General features: G+C 38.3%; 1 protein-coding gene across 1 annotated transcript in view; it reads left to right on the forward strand.

Moving 5' to 3' along the window:
- The window catches only part of EEA1 (early endosome antigen 1), a 62,726-nt gene that overhangs the window by 5,836 nt on the left and 40,105 nt on the right, over positions 1-16,785 (forward strand). Inside the window, 6 exon segments of the mRNA XM_017737759.1 lie at positions 9,350-9,477; positions 13,262-13,316; positions 13,442-13,507; positions 14,330-14,369; positions 15,185-15,292; positions 15,379-15,500. Coding sequence (XP_017593248.1) covers positions 9,350-9,477; positions 13,262-13,316; positions 13,442-13,507; positions 14,330-14,369; positions 15,185-15,292; positions 15,379-15,500 — 519 coding nt within the window.

Below are 16,785 nucleotides of genomic sequence, written 5' to 3' on the forward strand. Positions count from 1 at the left end.
CATTCCTGATGTGATGGTGTCAGTAGATTTTGGGATGAGAGCAATCAGAGGTGTTTTGATAACCTGAAGAAGTTACTGTTTTATTTAAGTTGGTTGTGCTTAGCATATTTTATGGAGTTGTCTGCAAGGTTCTTGCCCACTTTGAATTTTTGTTTTTCCAGTGTCAGTTCCTTGGTCAGTACTTTTCACTTGTCAAGAGCTGATTGCAACTTTTTTAACTTGATAAACTGTGTATTGAGTGTAGCACTTGAAATACAAATTCTAGCTGTTGCTGTTTCCTGTTGCTAAAGCTGTATTTCTTTGTACTGTGGTTCAGTAAGTATCTGTAAGAGGTGACAAGCAAAGAAAGCAAATACATGCATGGGTTTTTTTTCAATTTGATCTTTTATTATATCAGAATGCCTAGAAGCATTGAAAAAGTGGGGAATTCTGTTGATAGCTATTGTCAGTTACTAGTATGAAAAGTTTAAAATCCTTGACTACTGAGAAACTGATTGTTTGCTGATGGAAAATAATAGTTTGCATTTGTAGTGAACACTTTGAAGCAGCACCACAGCCAGGTTGTCACGCCTCCTTCAATCTTTCTGTTTCTGGGACAACTTTATAACAATGATACAATGTTGTCAATGTCCTCTTATGTAGCAGACATGGAACATTGCTCAGTTTGGCTTACTTAAACTGGTGTTTAGCGTTACTGCTTGTCCATAGTACTGGGAAAAGCCTTTTGTTGGAAACAGTGCTGAAGAAGCTTGTAAATTCAGGTTTTTTGCTAGTGAATTCTCCTTAAACAAGGAGATAGGATGTATTGCAAGGCCGGTGTTTGGTTACACTTTGTGAGACCTGAAAAATTGTTACTTGGTTAACAAAAGCTTTAGTACTTGCCTTAGATTTTACATATAGTTTCTTTGCTAACCCTTCTTCCACTGGTACACCTATCAGCTGATGAAAATTTTAGCAAGTCCGGTCATTTGCCCCTCTGTTCTCCATGCCCTTCGTTTTTCTCCGTCCTCCGTGCAGTGAGTGTTGGTCTGGTTTTTCAGTCCCAGGCACTCACACCTGCAGTGTCCTGTTGTGGGAAAGGATTTTTGCCACTTGCCTACAACCTGATTTATGGCCATCTTCTTAAACAGCTCTCTGTGCAGCCCTCTTTTTCAAACTAGGGATTGAAACATGTGATGGCTGCTGAAAACATCAGTGTAATACTTTCACCTGCCCCCAAGCTGTGATGAAGCCTTTAAAAAATGTGTTTAAAATACAATGGCTTATTCAGCTGCAGGAATAACCACTAAAATGTTGGCAAATATCTGTCCATGTCCAACTTAACCAAACAAATGCTGTATGAAAGTCGCACGCATCGCCAAGTTCCCAAACATTGTTTCCCAACTTCTGTGTATACAGTGGTGTCACTAACAAAAGCTGTGTGACGACTTCTGTTTTGTTTTCTTTTTTTGAAAGGAACGGTACATTTCTAAACTGTGTCCAGCATTTCCTGACAATCTCTTTTGGACGTTCAGAGCATGTCAACAGTGAGTCAATACAGAGGCGTAGTTTGAGACTTCCTGTCCTGTTTTTATCTGAGGCATCCAAAACAACCACTGTATGGTACCCCTGCAGAATTTAGAGTACAGTGGCTGTTAATATGTGTTGTCTTATCTACCATTGGGCTAAATCTAAGACAATTTTTAAACAGTTCTTTTGGGCAGTCTTCATAACTTTCCAGATATTTAGTGAGAATGTGTTTCTTGGCTAATACAAGCAAGATATGACCATGATATTTTCTGAATAGGCTTTTCATAGCAGAATCACACAGAGTGTAAATTGGCATAGTAGTTGTGCAAAAACGTGGGGTTTTTATGTCAGTCTTTAAAAAGACCTCATTCTTTATGGTATTTTTTTCCTACTTGTCTCTTACTGTAGATGCAGTTGATTGAATCTTCTGTTTTTATGCATGCCCTTGGAATATTGTAGACTGTTACTGCACAGAACATCAGGTCAATGCTTTAATGCTGATATTTTATTCTCCTTCAGTTGCTTCTCAAATTAGGTTTTCACCTGTTTTCACCTCAACAGTACTTGCCTGCTTTGCACAGGAACAAAAATTATTGATGGAGTTAGATTAGTACATTAACTTCGTGCAACATCCGAACAGTATGAAGAGAATGAAGAATTAGAGATACTGATTTGATTTGACTTGGCCATGGAATATGACTTTTCTTTAAGAAATAGAGATCCCACCAGATTGGAATTTCTAGTTCATGACAAAATTGTAGTCTTGTAGGTTGTGACACAATTGTAGCCTTACTCATCAATAGCAATAAAAACATAAGAGAACTGAATTAGAAATTATGTTGGAAGAATCCAACTTCTTTTCCAGGAAGACATCAATTCTGCAGTCTGGTAGAAAATACTATATAAATACACCTTTGCTCTCTTTGTCCAGAAATTTAAATACATACTTGTAAAATTGAAATGGGCTGCAGATCTTAATTATACTCAACATGACCTTTTTACCTACTTTTCTAATGATTAAATAGAGATGTTATCTGAGAAAGCCACTGTCATCTTACTGTGTACATAAACACAGAGGAAAGGGCTTTATCTGGTGAAAGACATGGAAAATGTCAACTCTATTTTTCTTTTAGCAATATGTAAAAAGAGTGACCTAATTTACTTATTCTTTAACTTAAAATATGTCATGATTTTTTTAAATCAATATGTAAGCCTTCTAAATAAATTATGATGTGTAGTCTTGCCCTTGCTGTCTAGGCAGACCGTTTAATCTGCTTCTGAGAACTTCCTGAGGATTCAGTTAATTGCTTTGATATATATTTGGAAAATACAATCTAGAAGCTACTTGATACATCTTTCAGCTCTGAAATATCACTCATGTTTCTCTCTGCTGGCCCTAAATATATACAGTTTCTGATCTTCCATCATGTAAAATTTTCAGACTTTAAATCACTGTGTAACTGGAGAATATCTGAGTTTTAGCTTGGACTTACTGTTTAAGTGCTGGTGAAGATGTGTATCTTGTATTGAGGAAAATTGTGGAGGTTCACCTGCAGTGGAAGAAACATGAATGGTGAGCTTACTTTCGGTTTTTTAAACATGCTGGACTTCATTCACATCATACAGCTTATCGTACCAATACAATTGTGTGAGAATTGCTAATGTAAGTGTGGATTCTGAGAGAAGGGCAAACATAGGTCATGGCCAGGAAGTGTTACAGCCCTGGGCTTGAATCACTGCAATTGGCTTTTTGTTCATGCAGCTCACTGGAAACAGGCTGTAGCTGGGGGTGCTGACCTGGTATTTCTGGAAGGTCAGTGGTGAAACTTAGATACTCAAATCTATTTAAACTTAAAGCCTAGTCATGTGAATGCCAAGCGTGTTAAAGTGCATCCTGGTTTTTGGTTTGGGCTAAGCTGTCCTATAGCATGTATATGGTAGAATAGTCATGAATGTTTTCCATATGGTAAAAGTGTCAGTTATCCTGAAATGATTCTGTGGGGTTTGTTTTTTGGAGTTGGGATTGGTGGAGGTTTTTTTTTTTTTTTTTGTGTCTTAGTTCTTAAATATTTTCCAAGCATGGAAAACAGTAAAGCAGTGAAGTTCCATGGTTCTCTAAGCTTGACTCATGACATAAGTGCTAGAATAAAAATACAAGATGTTGCAGAAGCTTTGTTTGTATTAGTAAATGTGCTATTTGAAGCTGTTTGTGCTGTATGGCTCTCTACCACACACAGCTGTAGATCAGCAGCAATCATAGCATCCTGAATAGGACCACTTATTCAATTCTGTGCAGTTTTAAAGTGGGATTGACTACACTATCATCAGATATTGCTAGAAGGTGCTAAGGAAGCTGAGTTGCTATGGCTGTGGCTTTAAAACTTAAATAAGGTGCCTTATTTCTTGGATTCTAAGGACCTGAGCACATCTGAATTCCATCCTGTAAAAACTGTTTTGCCCATGGGACTGTCCTTCAAGAGGTGTCATCTTTCTGCCAGATAACTCCAGTTTTAATTTATGAAAAAGGAACTTTGAGTAAAGTAAACTGTGCTCTCACTCATTAACTAATTAAGACAAGATTTCATATTGGCTCTAAAAGACCATTTCATTAAAGCTCAGGGCAAAAGGAGAGCAGTTGGCAGATGAAGAGAGATTGAATGCATCTATATATAGATGTCTCAGGCTCCAGTTACTGGTGATGGAGTCCTGGGAGCTGTTATGCTGACCTTACCTAAGGTATACACATTTGTTAAGTTGGATGACTAGTTTCTTGCTCCATTAACTGTGTTGAATAGCTCTGCATTGGTAGTGATTGGGGAGTAGACATCTACATGTAAATGTTGGGGTTTTTTTAAACCTCAGTTGGGAGCCTTCAGCTGATGAAAAGAAAAATCATTAAAAATAAGACAATATTCTGAAAAGGCTGAAATTTTCAAAATACTTCTTTACACAGTCAACTCCATCACCCCTAGTCCTACAGAGTAATATAAGGAGAAGACAGAAACCCAGAACCATTCATTCCTACACACTCATTTTTCTGTTACATAAACTATTTCTGCATCCACTTTAAAACAGTGTGAGGATTAGGAGGATTCTGTGGTAGCCTGCAGTTGGTCTGGTTGTGCTCATGTCTGCCTGTGGGTCTGTGCCCTGCTTCTGCTGGGCACTGTGTTTGAATGTTGTAGGCGAAAGTTCTTACAATAGTTAATAGTTCTGTAAATTATTTTGGTACAAAAAACCCTCAAACCCCACGCTAGTTTTTGTAGCAAGAGTTTCCTTCCAGTGTTGCTTTTAGTATCCTGACATACTTCCTAAAGAATGCTGTCTTAATGATTCATACAAATATTAATGTTCCCAGAAAGAAATAATTTACCTTGAATGGCTTTAAGGAGATAGAGCACTGAGAAGCTTAACTTTATCAAGCCTGAAAGTAAATCTCAACTATTAGAGAGAAAAAATTGTTTTTTGTTCTTTTGGCTTATTTGTAAGTCTATCTTGAGAAAGGCAAGTAAAAAAGCTTCTGGTGCTTTCACAGAGTCTGAGATCTTTGGTGAAATTTGGCATTACAACTCAAGCTGAGGCAAGATGCTTTCCCACAAAAATTCTATGTAGCAGTTTCTGTTCTGCTGTGAGTGAAACCCATGTGTTTTGGATTCTTTGCACTGAGGAAGGCCTGTTGCACTGCAAACAGCATGTTGCCCTGGTGGTGCTTGATGCTTGGCATGGCTCCTGGGCATCTACCTCAAAGAGGAACATTTCCCTTGGGAACAGAAAATTGGGATTTGAAGTTTAGCATCTCACTCATTCTCATTGGAATGCCTGGACCACTGGGCCAGGGGCTATTTTGTGTTTTAAGTTCTATGCTGTCTCCTAGCTGTTTTTTTGTGCACGTATATTGGGGTTTTGTTTGAATGCCTTTTCTTTTTATTTAACTGTTCTTTCTGAGTATTGCTTCAGAAATTCTGTGGTGATCTCAAGAACGCTTTCCTGACAAAAACTAGTGCATGTAGTTGTTGTGGTTTTATTTTTGTTTTCTTTGAACTGAGAGGCATCTGCAAAAATCTTTGAATTCAATAAATTGTCATTTCCTGGTGAGAAGATTCTCTCTTTATAAAAACAAAGCCAAGTAATCACCATTTAACTTCTTTTAGGCTCTTTTCTTCCTGTGTAAAGTGAAAGATAAAACCCAACTAGAAATATCAGCTAGGGAATCATGAGTTGTGGTGCAGCACTGAAGGAACTGTAAGTGATGTCTTTGCTTTTATTAAATGAAGAATGTGAGATACCTTTTGCTTTTCCGTGGCTGTGCTTTATGCACAGTAATCCCTAAGTGCGTGTTTAAAGGAAACTGAGCAAAAGTCAAGGTACTCTCATACTTGCTTCTTCTGTAAAGGCATCTAGTTAGCTACCTTAACGTTAGTTAAGGTACCCAGGTGCAGGCTTACTGGGAAGGATGCCTCAGCTCCTGCCCCAAGCTGTGATGACCAGTATTGCATCTCTTGTGTGTAGCTACACAGTCTCCTCTTTACCCAAGACAGACGTGGTCCTGATGTACAAATATGTTGGACCTGATATAAATTCCTTGAAATTGACAAAAATGTTCACTAAATTTAAGCATCTCAGACCATCAGGTTTCTTCCCCTCTTTTTACATGTTTGTCTTTTGAATAGTAAAATACACTTTTGAACATATTTGCAAAGTTAATCTCAAGGTGATACTGAGAGAGATTTTTTATTTGTTTGTATTTAATTTTAATTTTTTTTAAGAGATAAAATTAGTTATCCACCAACCCAGTTTTCCAAACAAGATAGCCACTGGGGCTGATAGTTACAGGTCCGGGAAGCCTATATACTTCTGCCTTTTACTGCCTGGTACCAGGAAGATCCTGATGATTCTGGTTTTCCTACTCTAAAGAGAACTGAATTAGTGCTGCTGACATCAGAGTCAACACTGGGTATTATCAGCCTGTGAGATGCAGCTGGTGCCTGGGTTCATGCAGTTTAGGGCTCTGATGTATGAGTGTTAGTGCCTGCATCTGTAGGAGCTGGTGCTCCTGCCCACCTCTGTACAGGAAAGATGACATTTCCCATGGCAGGGGCACCTTGTTGCAGAAGGGTGACACCTCACTCTGTTAGAGCCTGTGTGTCAGACCTCTAGAAAAAGCTGCATTAAATTAAGGGTGCATGTGAGACCTGACTCCAACAGTGCCAGGTCCCCCAAAACTGAGGCCAGCCATGATCGTGGCAGTGCTGGTGGAGAGCCTGGGACTGGTGGGTGATGCACTCTGTGTCGCTGCCTGTGTGAGAGGAAGGCAGTTTCTAACAAGAAGAAGAGGAGGTTTTGTCCCCCTCTGCTGATAACAGCTTCCTCCCAGAGCTCCCATCCACCCTGCAGGCTCACAACTACAGCACGTTCCCTTGGCTCAGCAGCTCTGCTCTGCCTCTGGCCCCTTGTCCTTGTGGACTTTGCCTTCAAATCTGCCTGCCTGGGAAATCTTGGCTGGCTTTGCCCAATAATTGAGATGAATGATTGCTGTCCCCCTGGGCTAACTGCACATGTAAGCTATTCTTTCCTCTTCTCCAGGGCTCCTCTTTCCACAGAATAAACCCCAAGCAAAATAAAACCACAAACAAACAAAAAACAAACAGAAAACCCAAAAAACCCCCAACCAAACAAAAACCCAAACAAAAATAACAACAACAGCAAAAAACCTAGCAAAGAAACAGACTTTGCTGTTTAAATAAAAAGAAGTAAAGGGCCAAAGGAAGGAGAGGCCAGAGCAATTTTCTACACTCATTCTTTCTAGATGCGCTTACTGGAATTATGAGAACCATATAGTTTTCTCTATGAAACAGCCGACCTTCCCATCACTGAGAAACTAAGCATAACACTGAGAACTGCTTAGTAGAGTTTCATCCCAAAAGGATGCTGTTGCACTCTGATTGTATGAAACTGCTTTCATATTGACCTACTAGGAAAAAAACCCAATCCCGTATTATGTGACCCCTATGGTTCATTGCCATTTGCTGTGTGCTAGGAAGCTCCCTCTGGTTCTTGCACTCAGAGTGACTCTCACTGGCATCATATGCTAATTGTATCAGATAAACATTACTGGGAACCTAATAGCTGAACAAATTTTCTGTAGCTGTTTTGGCATGTATGCTTATATATGAGTTAACTTGGTTTAATCTGGAGTGAAACTGTGCTGATCAACTCTGCGAATAAATAAATGGTTGTTAAGGTTAAATGCCTGTTTCCTGCTTAGGAAAGAGTATACTGTTTTGTTTGGTCTAGTTGTAACAAAACTAGTTTTCCATATGGTATGTGGTGGACTTGACAAGCAACTGTATTTAGTAATTAATTTCTGAAACACTAAATAAATTATAGAAGTTATGAAGGCTCTGTTCAAAGCTGTGGCTGCATTTGAGTAGTTGGACATGGTAGTTTTCTTGGGTTAAAACCATGTAAATGTTAGGTTGTTGTTAATGAAACAAAATACTATGAATGCCAAGTTAATAAATGAGTGCTGTTGTGGTTATCAACATACACATTCGGTATATTTACTTTGTGCTAATATTTAAAGTGTTGTGGCTTGTCCATTAGCATCCAAATGCAAAGTGTCAAAATTCTTCATGTGTTGTCATAAATCTTGTGGGAGCCTGTTCTAGGTGAAGTGTGATAATCCCATTTAGAGGAGTAATCTCATCTTGGATACTGGAGAGCCTTGGTTTAGTGTTGGAGCACACTACAATTTGTAGTGGCATAAAAAACTTAAGGATAACATCTAAATGTAAAAATGCATATTTGAAATGAATTAAAGAAACAGAGGGCCTTAAAAAATTTAAAGACAGGCACCCCACTTACACGAGGCCCCTTTTGCACTGCTTGGATTTATAGGGAGCCATTAATGTGAGACGAGGTTTTTAGCTCTTACTCTGAAATGTCTCAGTGTTGCTACTGTGTTACATTATGGGCTTAAATGTAGATGGAAATTGGGCTCTGGCTTGGCACGATAACCACATGAGTGAGGAACCAGTATAAAGTCCAGCAGTCAACACCAGATGTAATAAACTGTGAAAAATGAGGTGGATGGTACTTCTGGTAAGTGGCAGCCTGGACTCTCCACAAATGTTGAGAGATACATAAAGATGTGCATAACACTTACTGTTTTCATTTGTGGGCTGATGGGTAGAGCGAGGGCATAGATCTGCTCAGTTTCCACTCTGGTAAGCCTATAGTATATATGCTGGAAAGAAAATGGATGATTTATGATTCTTACAGCTGTGGAGATCTGATTTTCTTAATGTGGTATTTATCTGAATGGCATTTATCAATTAATTCTATGAAAGGTAAAAAGTGATTCTTAGTTGTCTGGCCTATATTAAAATCAGTAGTTTCAATATGGAGGTAATTGGTTATGAATAACTGTGCTTTAGAGAGAGTCTTCATATCCCTTTTAAAGACCAAACTCTAGATGCTACCTTCTATTTGGAATAAGAATGTGGTTTTATGAAAAGTTGTATGGAAAATTATTTTGTTGGATGGGGGGCAGGGAAGAAATTGCAGAGCAGTCCTTTTTATTTTGCTAAATAAAATTTTGTTGCTAGTACGTAATGCTGTTGGGGAAAAAAACTCACTGAATGGAATATGACTTTTGTAGGCATTTTCTAACTTTTTAATTGCAGAAACTGTTATCAGAGCATGCAAGAATTACAATGAATCTTCAAAATTGCATTTACTACTTCTTAAATGTGCAAGCAATTTACAGTTATGTATAAAAATAAGGTGGAAAAAAGCCCGTCTCTCATATTTTTTTGTGTGTTTTTCCTTTTTGTAATAGGGCTTTATTTGTCCTCTCTGTATGAAGTCTCATGGATCAGCGGAGGAGCTGTTCAAGCACTATGAAGCAGTTCATAATTCTGGCATTGATTCAACTCATGGAGGGGAAGGTCATCTGTCACCAGAAAGGTGAAACACTACTCATTTGTGCATGTGCTTTTGTGCCAGTGTTGAGCTGCTTCTAGTTACACTGAAGGTGTTATTAATTTGAACTTATGTAGTCAAGTATTTAAATGTTCACGTCCCATTTGCAACTAGAATGAAAAGGCAGCTTGTAACTTACATTGTGTGATACTGATCTGACAGTAAGTGAAAATCAGATACATGTGTTTATGATACTAAGCCACCTGTTTCTGATTCAGCTGACAATGCAATATTGCAGACCAGAATGATTTTTACAATTGTGGCAAAAGAAATACGGGTTCCTCCTAATTTCTGACAGAGAGCTGAAATATCATCATTAGAGAGTGGGGAGGACCACCCTAACGATATAGGAGAAACCCAATATTGTCCCTAGTTAATTAGGGTACTTACTGGGTAATTGCAATATCAATATTTGCCTAAATAGCTTCCCTTATTACCTAGTTATTTGCAAATCGCAGAAGTTTCTGTCTGTGCCAGTAATTCTGCTGTTTTTCAGAAACTCCATGCTAATCTTCAGAAATCTCAATTAGTTTATTTGATTTTTTTTGTCAAAACTGTATTGTTAAATGCATCCCTAGGAAGCAAATCAGGTTGTTTTATTTTTGAGAGCAGCAGTATGTGGCAGGAACTGATAACGTGAAACTTTCTCTAGAAGTGTTTAACTGAGTAGTCTGTGTTGCTTTGGGAAGGATTTTCTTGCAGGTAAAATTTACATAGGCTTCCTTTTGCTTCCTGCTAATTCTTCTTCTGCTCAGTGCTTGTTTTGCACTGTTGTAAATAGCCATCCATGGTGCTGTTTTGTCACACTCCCCTGGACTCCTCCGATTTGTACTCAGGAGAGTCAGAGTGAGCAGCACAGAGGTACACAGCACATGACCCTGTGGCTTCTGCTGATCCTGGGAAGTACGCAGTTCAAATGTTTTGTCACAAGCAGAAATGTGACCCAAAATGACAAATAATTACATTGAAAGAAATACATACATTTATGTAACTAACTCAAGAGAGGGTGGCTCTTCAGTGAGAAAAGAGTGTGGAAGAGAACATGTTTCAGTTGTTATGCCAATGCAGATCTGCATCTCCCCAGTACTGAGCAAAGCTGGCAAGCCAGTAAGAGCCAGCATTAGCAGAGGTCTTGGATGACTCCTTCCTTGTGAATAGCTGGCTTCTCTCTCAGCTGCTGCTTCAACAGAAATCAAAATTGGGCCTTTATAAAAGTGATAGGGTACTAATGAAGTCATACTGGGCTTCTGATGTGCACATTTATTCAGTAATAAATACTTCTTCTCTTTAGGCCTGATTTAAGTCTTTTTGAAGTAATTCAACTTAGAACTGAAGTGATACATTAGTAGGATAATAGCATTCATATGGGGGAATTATTGGTCATAACTATATTGTTTATATAGTTTATAAAATACTTACTTTATGGTTGCAAGTTTCCAATGTCAACCAGTTGTTGACTGGTGAAATATAGTTATTTTTTTCCCTGGCTCTTGACAGTATAAGGACAAGTAGTTTTGTTTCCTTTTACATAATTGAAAAAGTGGACAAGGTCAGGGAGTTTTGATGGAATGAAGGGAGTCTGGTGAGAGCCACATTGTAACACATGAGCTATATTTTCCTATTAGTGTGGCATTCTTTAATGCTACTCATTTGCATGCGTGCTTGAGAAAACTCTCATTCAACATAAATATGTTTTTCCAAGCCCTGGAATTCTGTATTAAAGAAATATTGCAGCCTGCAGCAGGGAGCCACTTCATTTGCTCTCCATGTGTGAAGCTTATTTGCAGTACTTAGGACCAAGACTGGGAGGTAAAATTCCATATTTAATTAATAGGAAAAGTTAAGTACTGTGAATTACACAGTTTCCTCTTCCTCCCACTCCCCAGTAAACTATGATGAATAAGTTCCAAGAGTAAATCGTGTAACTCCCCCTAGTGTGATTCAGCAAGGCCGTCAGTACTCAGTACTAGGGTGGAGCCACTGGCATTAGAAGTGGGAAACCGAGTGGAGCATAATGAAAAGGCACTACGGATTTTCCAGATGGTAGACTCAGATGTACTGGGAGGAGGAAGCGATTGTCAGCCCTAGCAGAAAAGGAGATTTGGTGAGGACTTGGATGACGGGAAGAAAAGCAAAGTTACAGTGCCTGTAGTGATCCCTTACACTAATTCCTCCCATTCATTTTCCACTGGTTAAACTGAATTTAGGTTTCATCTTAAAACTGTCAAGGAAAATTTTCTTGGGGATACAAGGCAACTATTGTAGGAGGCTCCTTACATTACAAACTCTTCCCTTTCTCCTCCCCTCCACCTTCCCCTCTTCTACAAACTAGCTTTATACAACTCAAACCCTTTAATCTGCGGGGAGACCAGAGCATCTTAAATGGTTTGTATTGCAGGTCTGTTGTATGTTCAGCCCAACTGCAATACAGCTGTTTTCACCTGCTTGAGATTTTATTTATAATCTTAGATCTGAATCTTAGCTTATTTACTTACTCGTACTGGTGAGAAAGCAGCTCCCTCTTCTCCACCCACAACCAATGTACAGGTTTTAGAATACAGCTACACTTGCCTCAGTGAAGTTGTATTTGCAAACCTCCAGTGAATGTCTCACACAGGCAGAATGATGTATACATAAAAAATTTTCCTCTGGAAAAAGTAAATCTTCCAATATCCCATGTTTGTTTTGTCATTAAAATTGGTCCATGGAGTTCTTGCTCCACTGGTTCAAATGCATGTTTCACTTGCTACTTGATGACCCTGACCTGCTGTTAATATGCTAATGTAGATTGAATCTATTCGTCACCAGTTTAGCTAAGGAATAACTTGCTTTGGTGATTTCTTTTCTCCTAAGCATGAGATAATTTAAAAGAACATCTGTGGAGGAGGGGATAGTGCCCACCAGCAGCAATAAAATTGTATGGTATAAAACGGAGAGAATTTGTTGGCACTGGTACCCCCATGTATATATTCTGTGTACTCCTTAGTGTTGCCACTGTACAAACAATAAGAAAGAGTATTTTTGCATTATTTTAATGACCCTCGTATTCTTGATTTGGAGTGGCTGTATCTCAGTAATGCAACATTATCCTTGTGTGTATAGTTGTGCAACTCTGTAAGGAGACCTGTGATTTTGAAGGGTGCTATGTGAATCAATTACTAACAGTTATAGCCTTGGATCTTGTGTTCTTGCGTGGCTGGAGGCTTGAGCATGAAATTTGAGAATTTAAAATTCTAAGGCTTTAAATATTCAGACCATTAAGTGAATGTGTCTGTGGGGCATACCAAATTGCTATGTGGATGGAAAATTATGTAGCGGCATATTTCAGGAGTAAGATAGCATGCTGTCACTTAGCAGTGTTCCTTTACATGATATGGGAAGTGAAGGAGAATAAACCTGTCCTTTTTGTAGAAAGGCATGCAAAACAGTTAAATGTTCCAATGCATAGCTTTGTCATTCTGAACTCGTGGTTGAGCTGATGCAGTGATTTCGATTTACATTCTGTTTTCATGAGACTTTTTTCATATCTATTTCTTACTTATCCATGTAATGTTTAGCATTTTTCAAGTGATGTGCAAAGTGATATTAATCTGCTTTGTTCCAAGTTTCAAAAAAATCTAAAAATAACTATTTATAATTATGTAAGTTATATTTATGCAGTACATGGCTATCAGTCCAGTTACTTAACACACATTACAACCTGTATGTAATTGACAAATTATAACCACTGTGTATTCATTTTCTCCACTCTGTGGATATATTTATTCAGAGATGAAGTATCACTGCTCCGACAAGAAGTCCAAGACTTGCAAGCTTCGCTGAAGGTTGGAAATGTATTTTACTTGCACTTGGTTCTTTGTTTCAAATTGAAGTGTTCCACTGTCTTAAGCAACCAAATTTATAGTCTCTCTCTCCCCATGTCCTTTTTTTTTGTCATTTTCCCCCTCAGGAGGAGAGATGGTATTCAGAAGAGCTGAAGAAAGAACTAGAGAAATTGCAGGGGCAGCGGCAGCAAGTAATTGCTTTAAAATACTTGAAGCAGGTTTATCGTCAGCATTGACATTGAAGATTAAAACCTTTTTTGTAAGGCACGTGGCCTGATTTAGTTAGTTCTGTAATTTAAATATTGACATGTTCTTGAAAACAAAGCTAGTTATCTCAGCACAATATAACTGTATATATAAATGTAAAGAACAAAGTTGGAATAGATAATGATTCTTCCATACTACTCACTACAAGTTCAGTTCAGACTTTTCCTTTTGTTGGGCTTATTCAGAACTCACTTTATTAAATAAATAAATTGAATGTGGTATTTCACCTTTTATGAGAAAAGGCTATGAAGTCTTTCTTGTAAGAACACTTGGAAAACAGCAGTGGGATTTCATAGGTATCCAGATGAGCTCAAAAAATAAGGCAAGGCAAATTGTGGTGTGTTGTGCCCTAAAGGGTATTTATTACTATGAGCTACTTAGATGCTGGATAGTTACAAACCTCAGAAATTGCTTTCTGACAAAACACCCTCTCAGGATGTACTTCTTGATGTCTGTAACCTCTGTTTTTAGGACAGATTTCTATACTGAGGAAGGGAGGGGGAGGGGATTCCTACTGAAGTCTTACAAGTGGAACCTTAGTAGTATATGTGAAATGAAAAGTCATCTTGGGCTTTTCCAGTCTTCCAGATATAACTGTTTGAATTCAGTTATTTTTATACTGCTGTGCAGTATTTGAGCACAGAAGTCTGTCAAATTTCCCTGTCTTTTCCAAAAAACGGATGAACTTTGGAAGTAGTAGTTTTTATTCCTACTGTCTAATGGTGCATTTATTCTGTTTTCTTAAGGATTCTAAGTCTGATGGATTGACAACAGCTACGTCTACAGGTGGCTAACATTTTATTATATTAACTTCTGCACTGCTTTGGAATTTATTTTGGTTTAGCTATTAAGTAAATTAGCACTTTTGGTAAATTAAAGAGCTAGAAAGCTGGAATGTTACAATTACTGGCAAAAAATTCCATTGTAGGATCTATGAAGAGCTCTTTGCCGTAAGCAATAGTCTGGGGAAATGTTCCAGGGGCTCAGGGTTTCAAATTTTTAGAAGCAAAACAGGAGTTCTCCTGAATCTAAAAGCAGTTCTCATGAGACATTTTGAACACTTTTAAAATAATTTCATATATTCAAGCAGTCAGATATATACTATAGCACTATACTATCTAAACTATAGCATTTTTCAGTGATGGTTTTATTTGGTGTTTTTCTGTGCTCATTGCTAACAAAGAAAACAGTGAATTTTTTTTTGTTTTGCAGACCCATAATTTTTGCTCTATGTTTTTCTCCATGAGGCACTCATAGAATAAAATTTTCCCTATTTGTACATCAACTATCTGACTGATATTGATTAAAGCTTTTAATTACAGTTCAGGGCTTGGAATTCAACAGCATGTTGCAGTGATCTGAAGGGCTATTTGTGACCAATGAAAACCAATATGTTCTTAATCCTGCAGAGTACTCAGCTAGTGACAGTGACATCATGCTTGCAGATACTTAACTTCAGTACAGTTGTTCACTTTGCTAAGATGGTTGGATGTTAAGGGATTTTGGATTGCATATTCACCTCTCGTGGTTAGTTATGGGCATGAAGAACTGTATTGTCCTAGTTCTTCTAGAAAATAATACTGTTCTTTTTATGGAAATAGAATCATTAGAACGGCAACTAGAAGAGATCCAAGTAGAAAATTTTAACATTAAGCAAATGAAAGACTTATTTGAGCAAAAAGCAGCACAACTGGCCACTGAAATTGTGGGTAAGTGTATTAGCATGAGATCTAATTCTCTTCTTTACTTGTGCAATTTGTGAAAGGGATAATTTATTCAACTTCTTTCTTATTAGATCTTAAATCAAAGTATGATGAAGAAATCAGCCTTCGGGAAGGTGCAGAGCAGAAAGTGACAAACCTGAGACAAGAACTACAGAAAGAGAGAAGTACAGTAGAAGACTTAAAGACAGAGCTGGTATTCACATCACATTAATGTTTTTGTTATTTTCAGGTCAAGGGAGTTTACTTAAATGCTTGCAAACACAGTTTTAAAGCAGTCAAACCTCTGTTGAACGTGAAGATGTCTGCTTGTGGGCTGAAAAAATTCAGAGTACCGTTGTTTTTGATCTGCATTTTCAGTGTTTTTCCAGTGAGAAACTGTATGTTGTTTCTGACTTATATACTAAAATTCACCCTACATTATGTTATAATCTTCTTGTTTGATGCTCTACCCTTCAGCATTTCTGCAGTATCTTACATGTATAGGTGTAAGACCTGAACTTGGAGCATGCCACTGCTGACTTCCACAGCTATCTTTAGGTCCCTCTTTTTCCATGAGGTGGTATGTGCTGACTGACCTTGGACAGCTGCATTTTTAAGAAGTGCTCAGAGAGGTGTTTTGTGACGCGGTGGCTGAAAAACTGGCAGCTGTCATCATCATGCCTATGTTAATCTTGTCCCTCTTGTGCTTGGCTGATAATGCCAATGTGTGTGTATTCCAGGATTTTGGCTCCTGATGACTTTTATATACAGCCATGGCTCCAGGGAGCAATCCCAGCGACTCAGCAAGTTGGGCCCCTTCTAAAGCAGTAGTGCAAGGAACTTCCTAGTTTCTCCCACTCAGCTACTGCTTAGACTCTGGAGGAAAGTAGGACTTGTTTATCCCCCTTCTTCCCTGTAGCTGACTGCCCTCAAGGGCCTATTGGCCTTGCCCAGATACTGGACCTGTCCATTCCTCCCTGCTCCATTCTTTTCTTGTCTTCCCTTTTCCTTCTTATCTTTTTTCTGTTCCTTTTCTCTTCTAGAGATGCCAACATTCCTCCTCTCTGCTTTCTTTGGTGCCCTAGTTGCTATCCCTCTCCTCTTCCTCCATAGTGTTTCATGTTGAGGGATGTTAATGGTGCTTGAGATGCAATTGCCAACAGATTTTACCTCTGGGTTTGGTGTGAGCCATATCTGATAGTATCTTCAAGATGTTGCCTTCAGCTGCCCTTTTGTTTTGTCTGTGGTGATTCTCTGAAATAATTCTTCAAGACTAATATCTAACCATCTACATACATAAAAATTACAGAAACTTAGTCTTTGAGACAATTTTCCATTTGTCAGATTTGGTTGAAATCAATCAACAAATTCTAAGTTTAGCAGACACAAACTAAAAGCTAGCCCTTAAGTCCTGTTTTCTTTGGGAATCATAAGCACTTCTCCGTGGTTTTGGGTTTTTTTGGGGGGAGTTTTCTTTCTCTTTTTTTTTTTTTTTTTTT

The sequence above is a fragment of the Corvus brachyrhynchos genome, unplaced genomic scaffold (genome assembly GCF_000691975.1).
Source record: "Corvus brachyrhynchos isolate BGI_N302 unplaced genomic scaffold, ASM69197v1 scaffold56, whole genome shotgun sequence".
Taxonomy (NCBI): Eukaryota; Metazoa; Chordata; class Aves; order Passeriformes; family Corvidae; genus Corvus; species Corvus brachyrhynchos.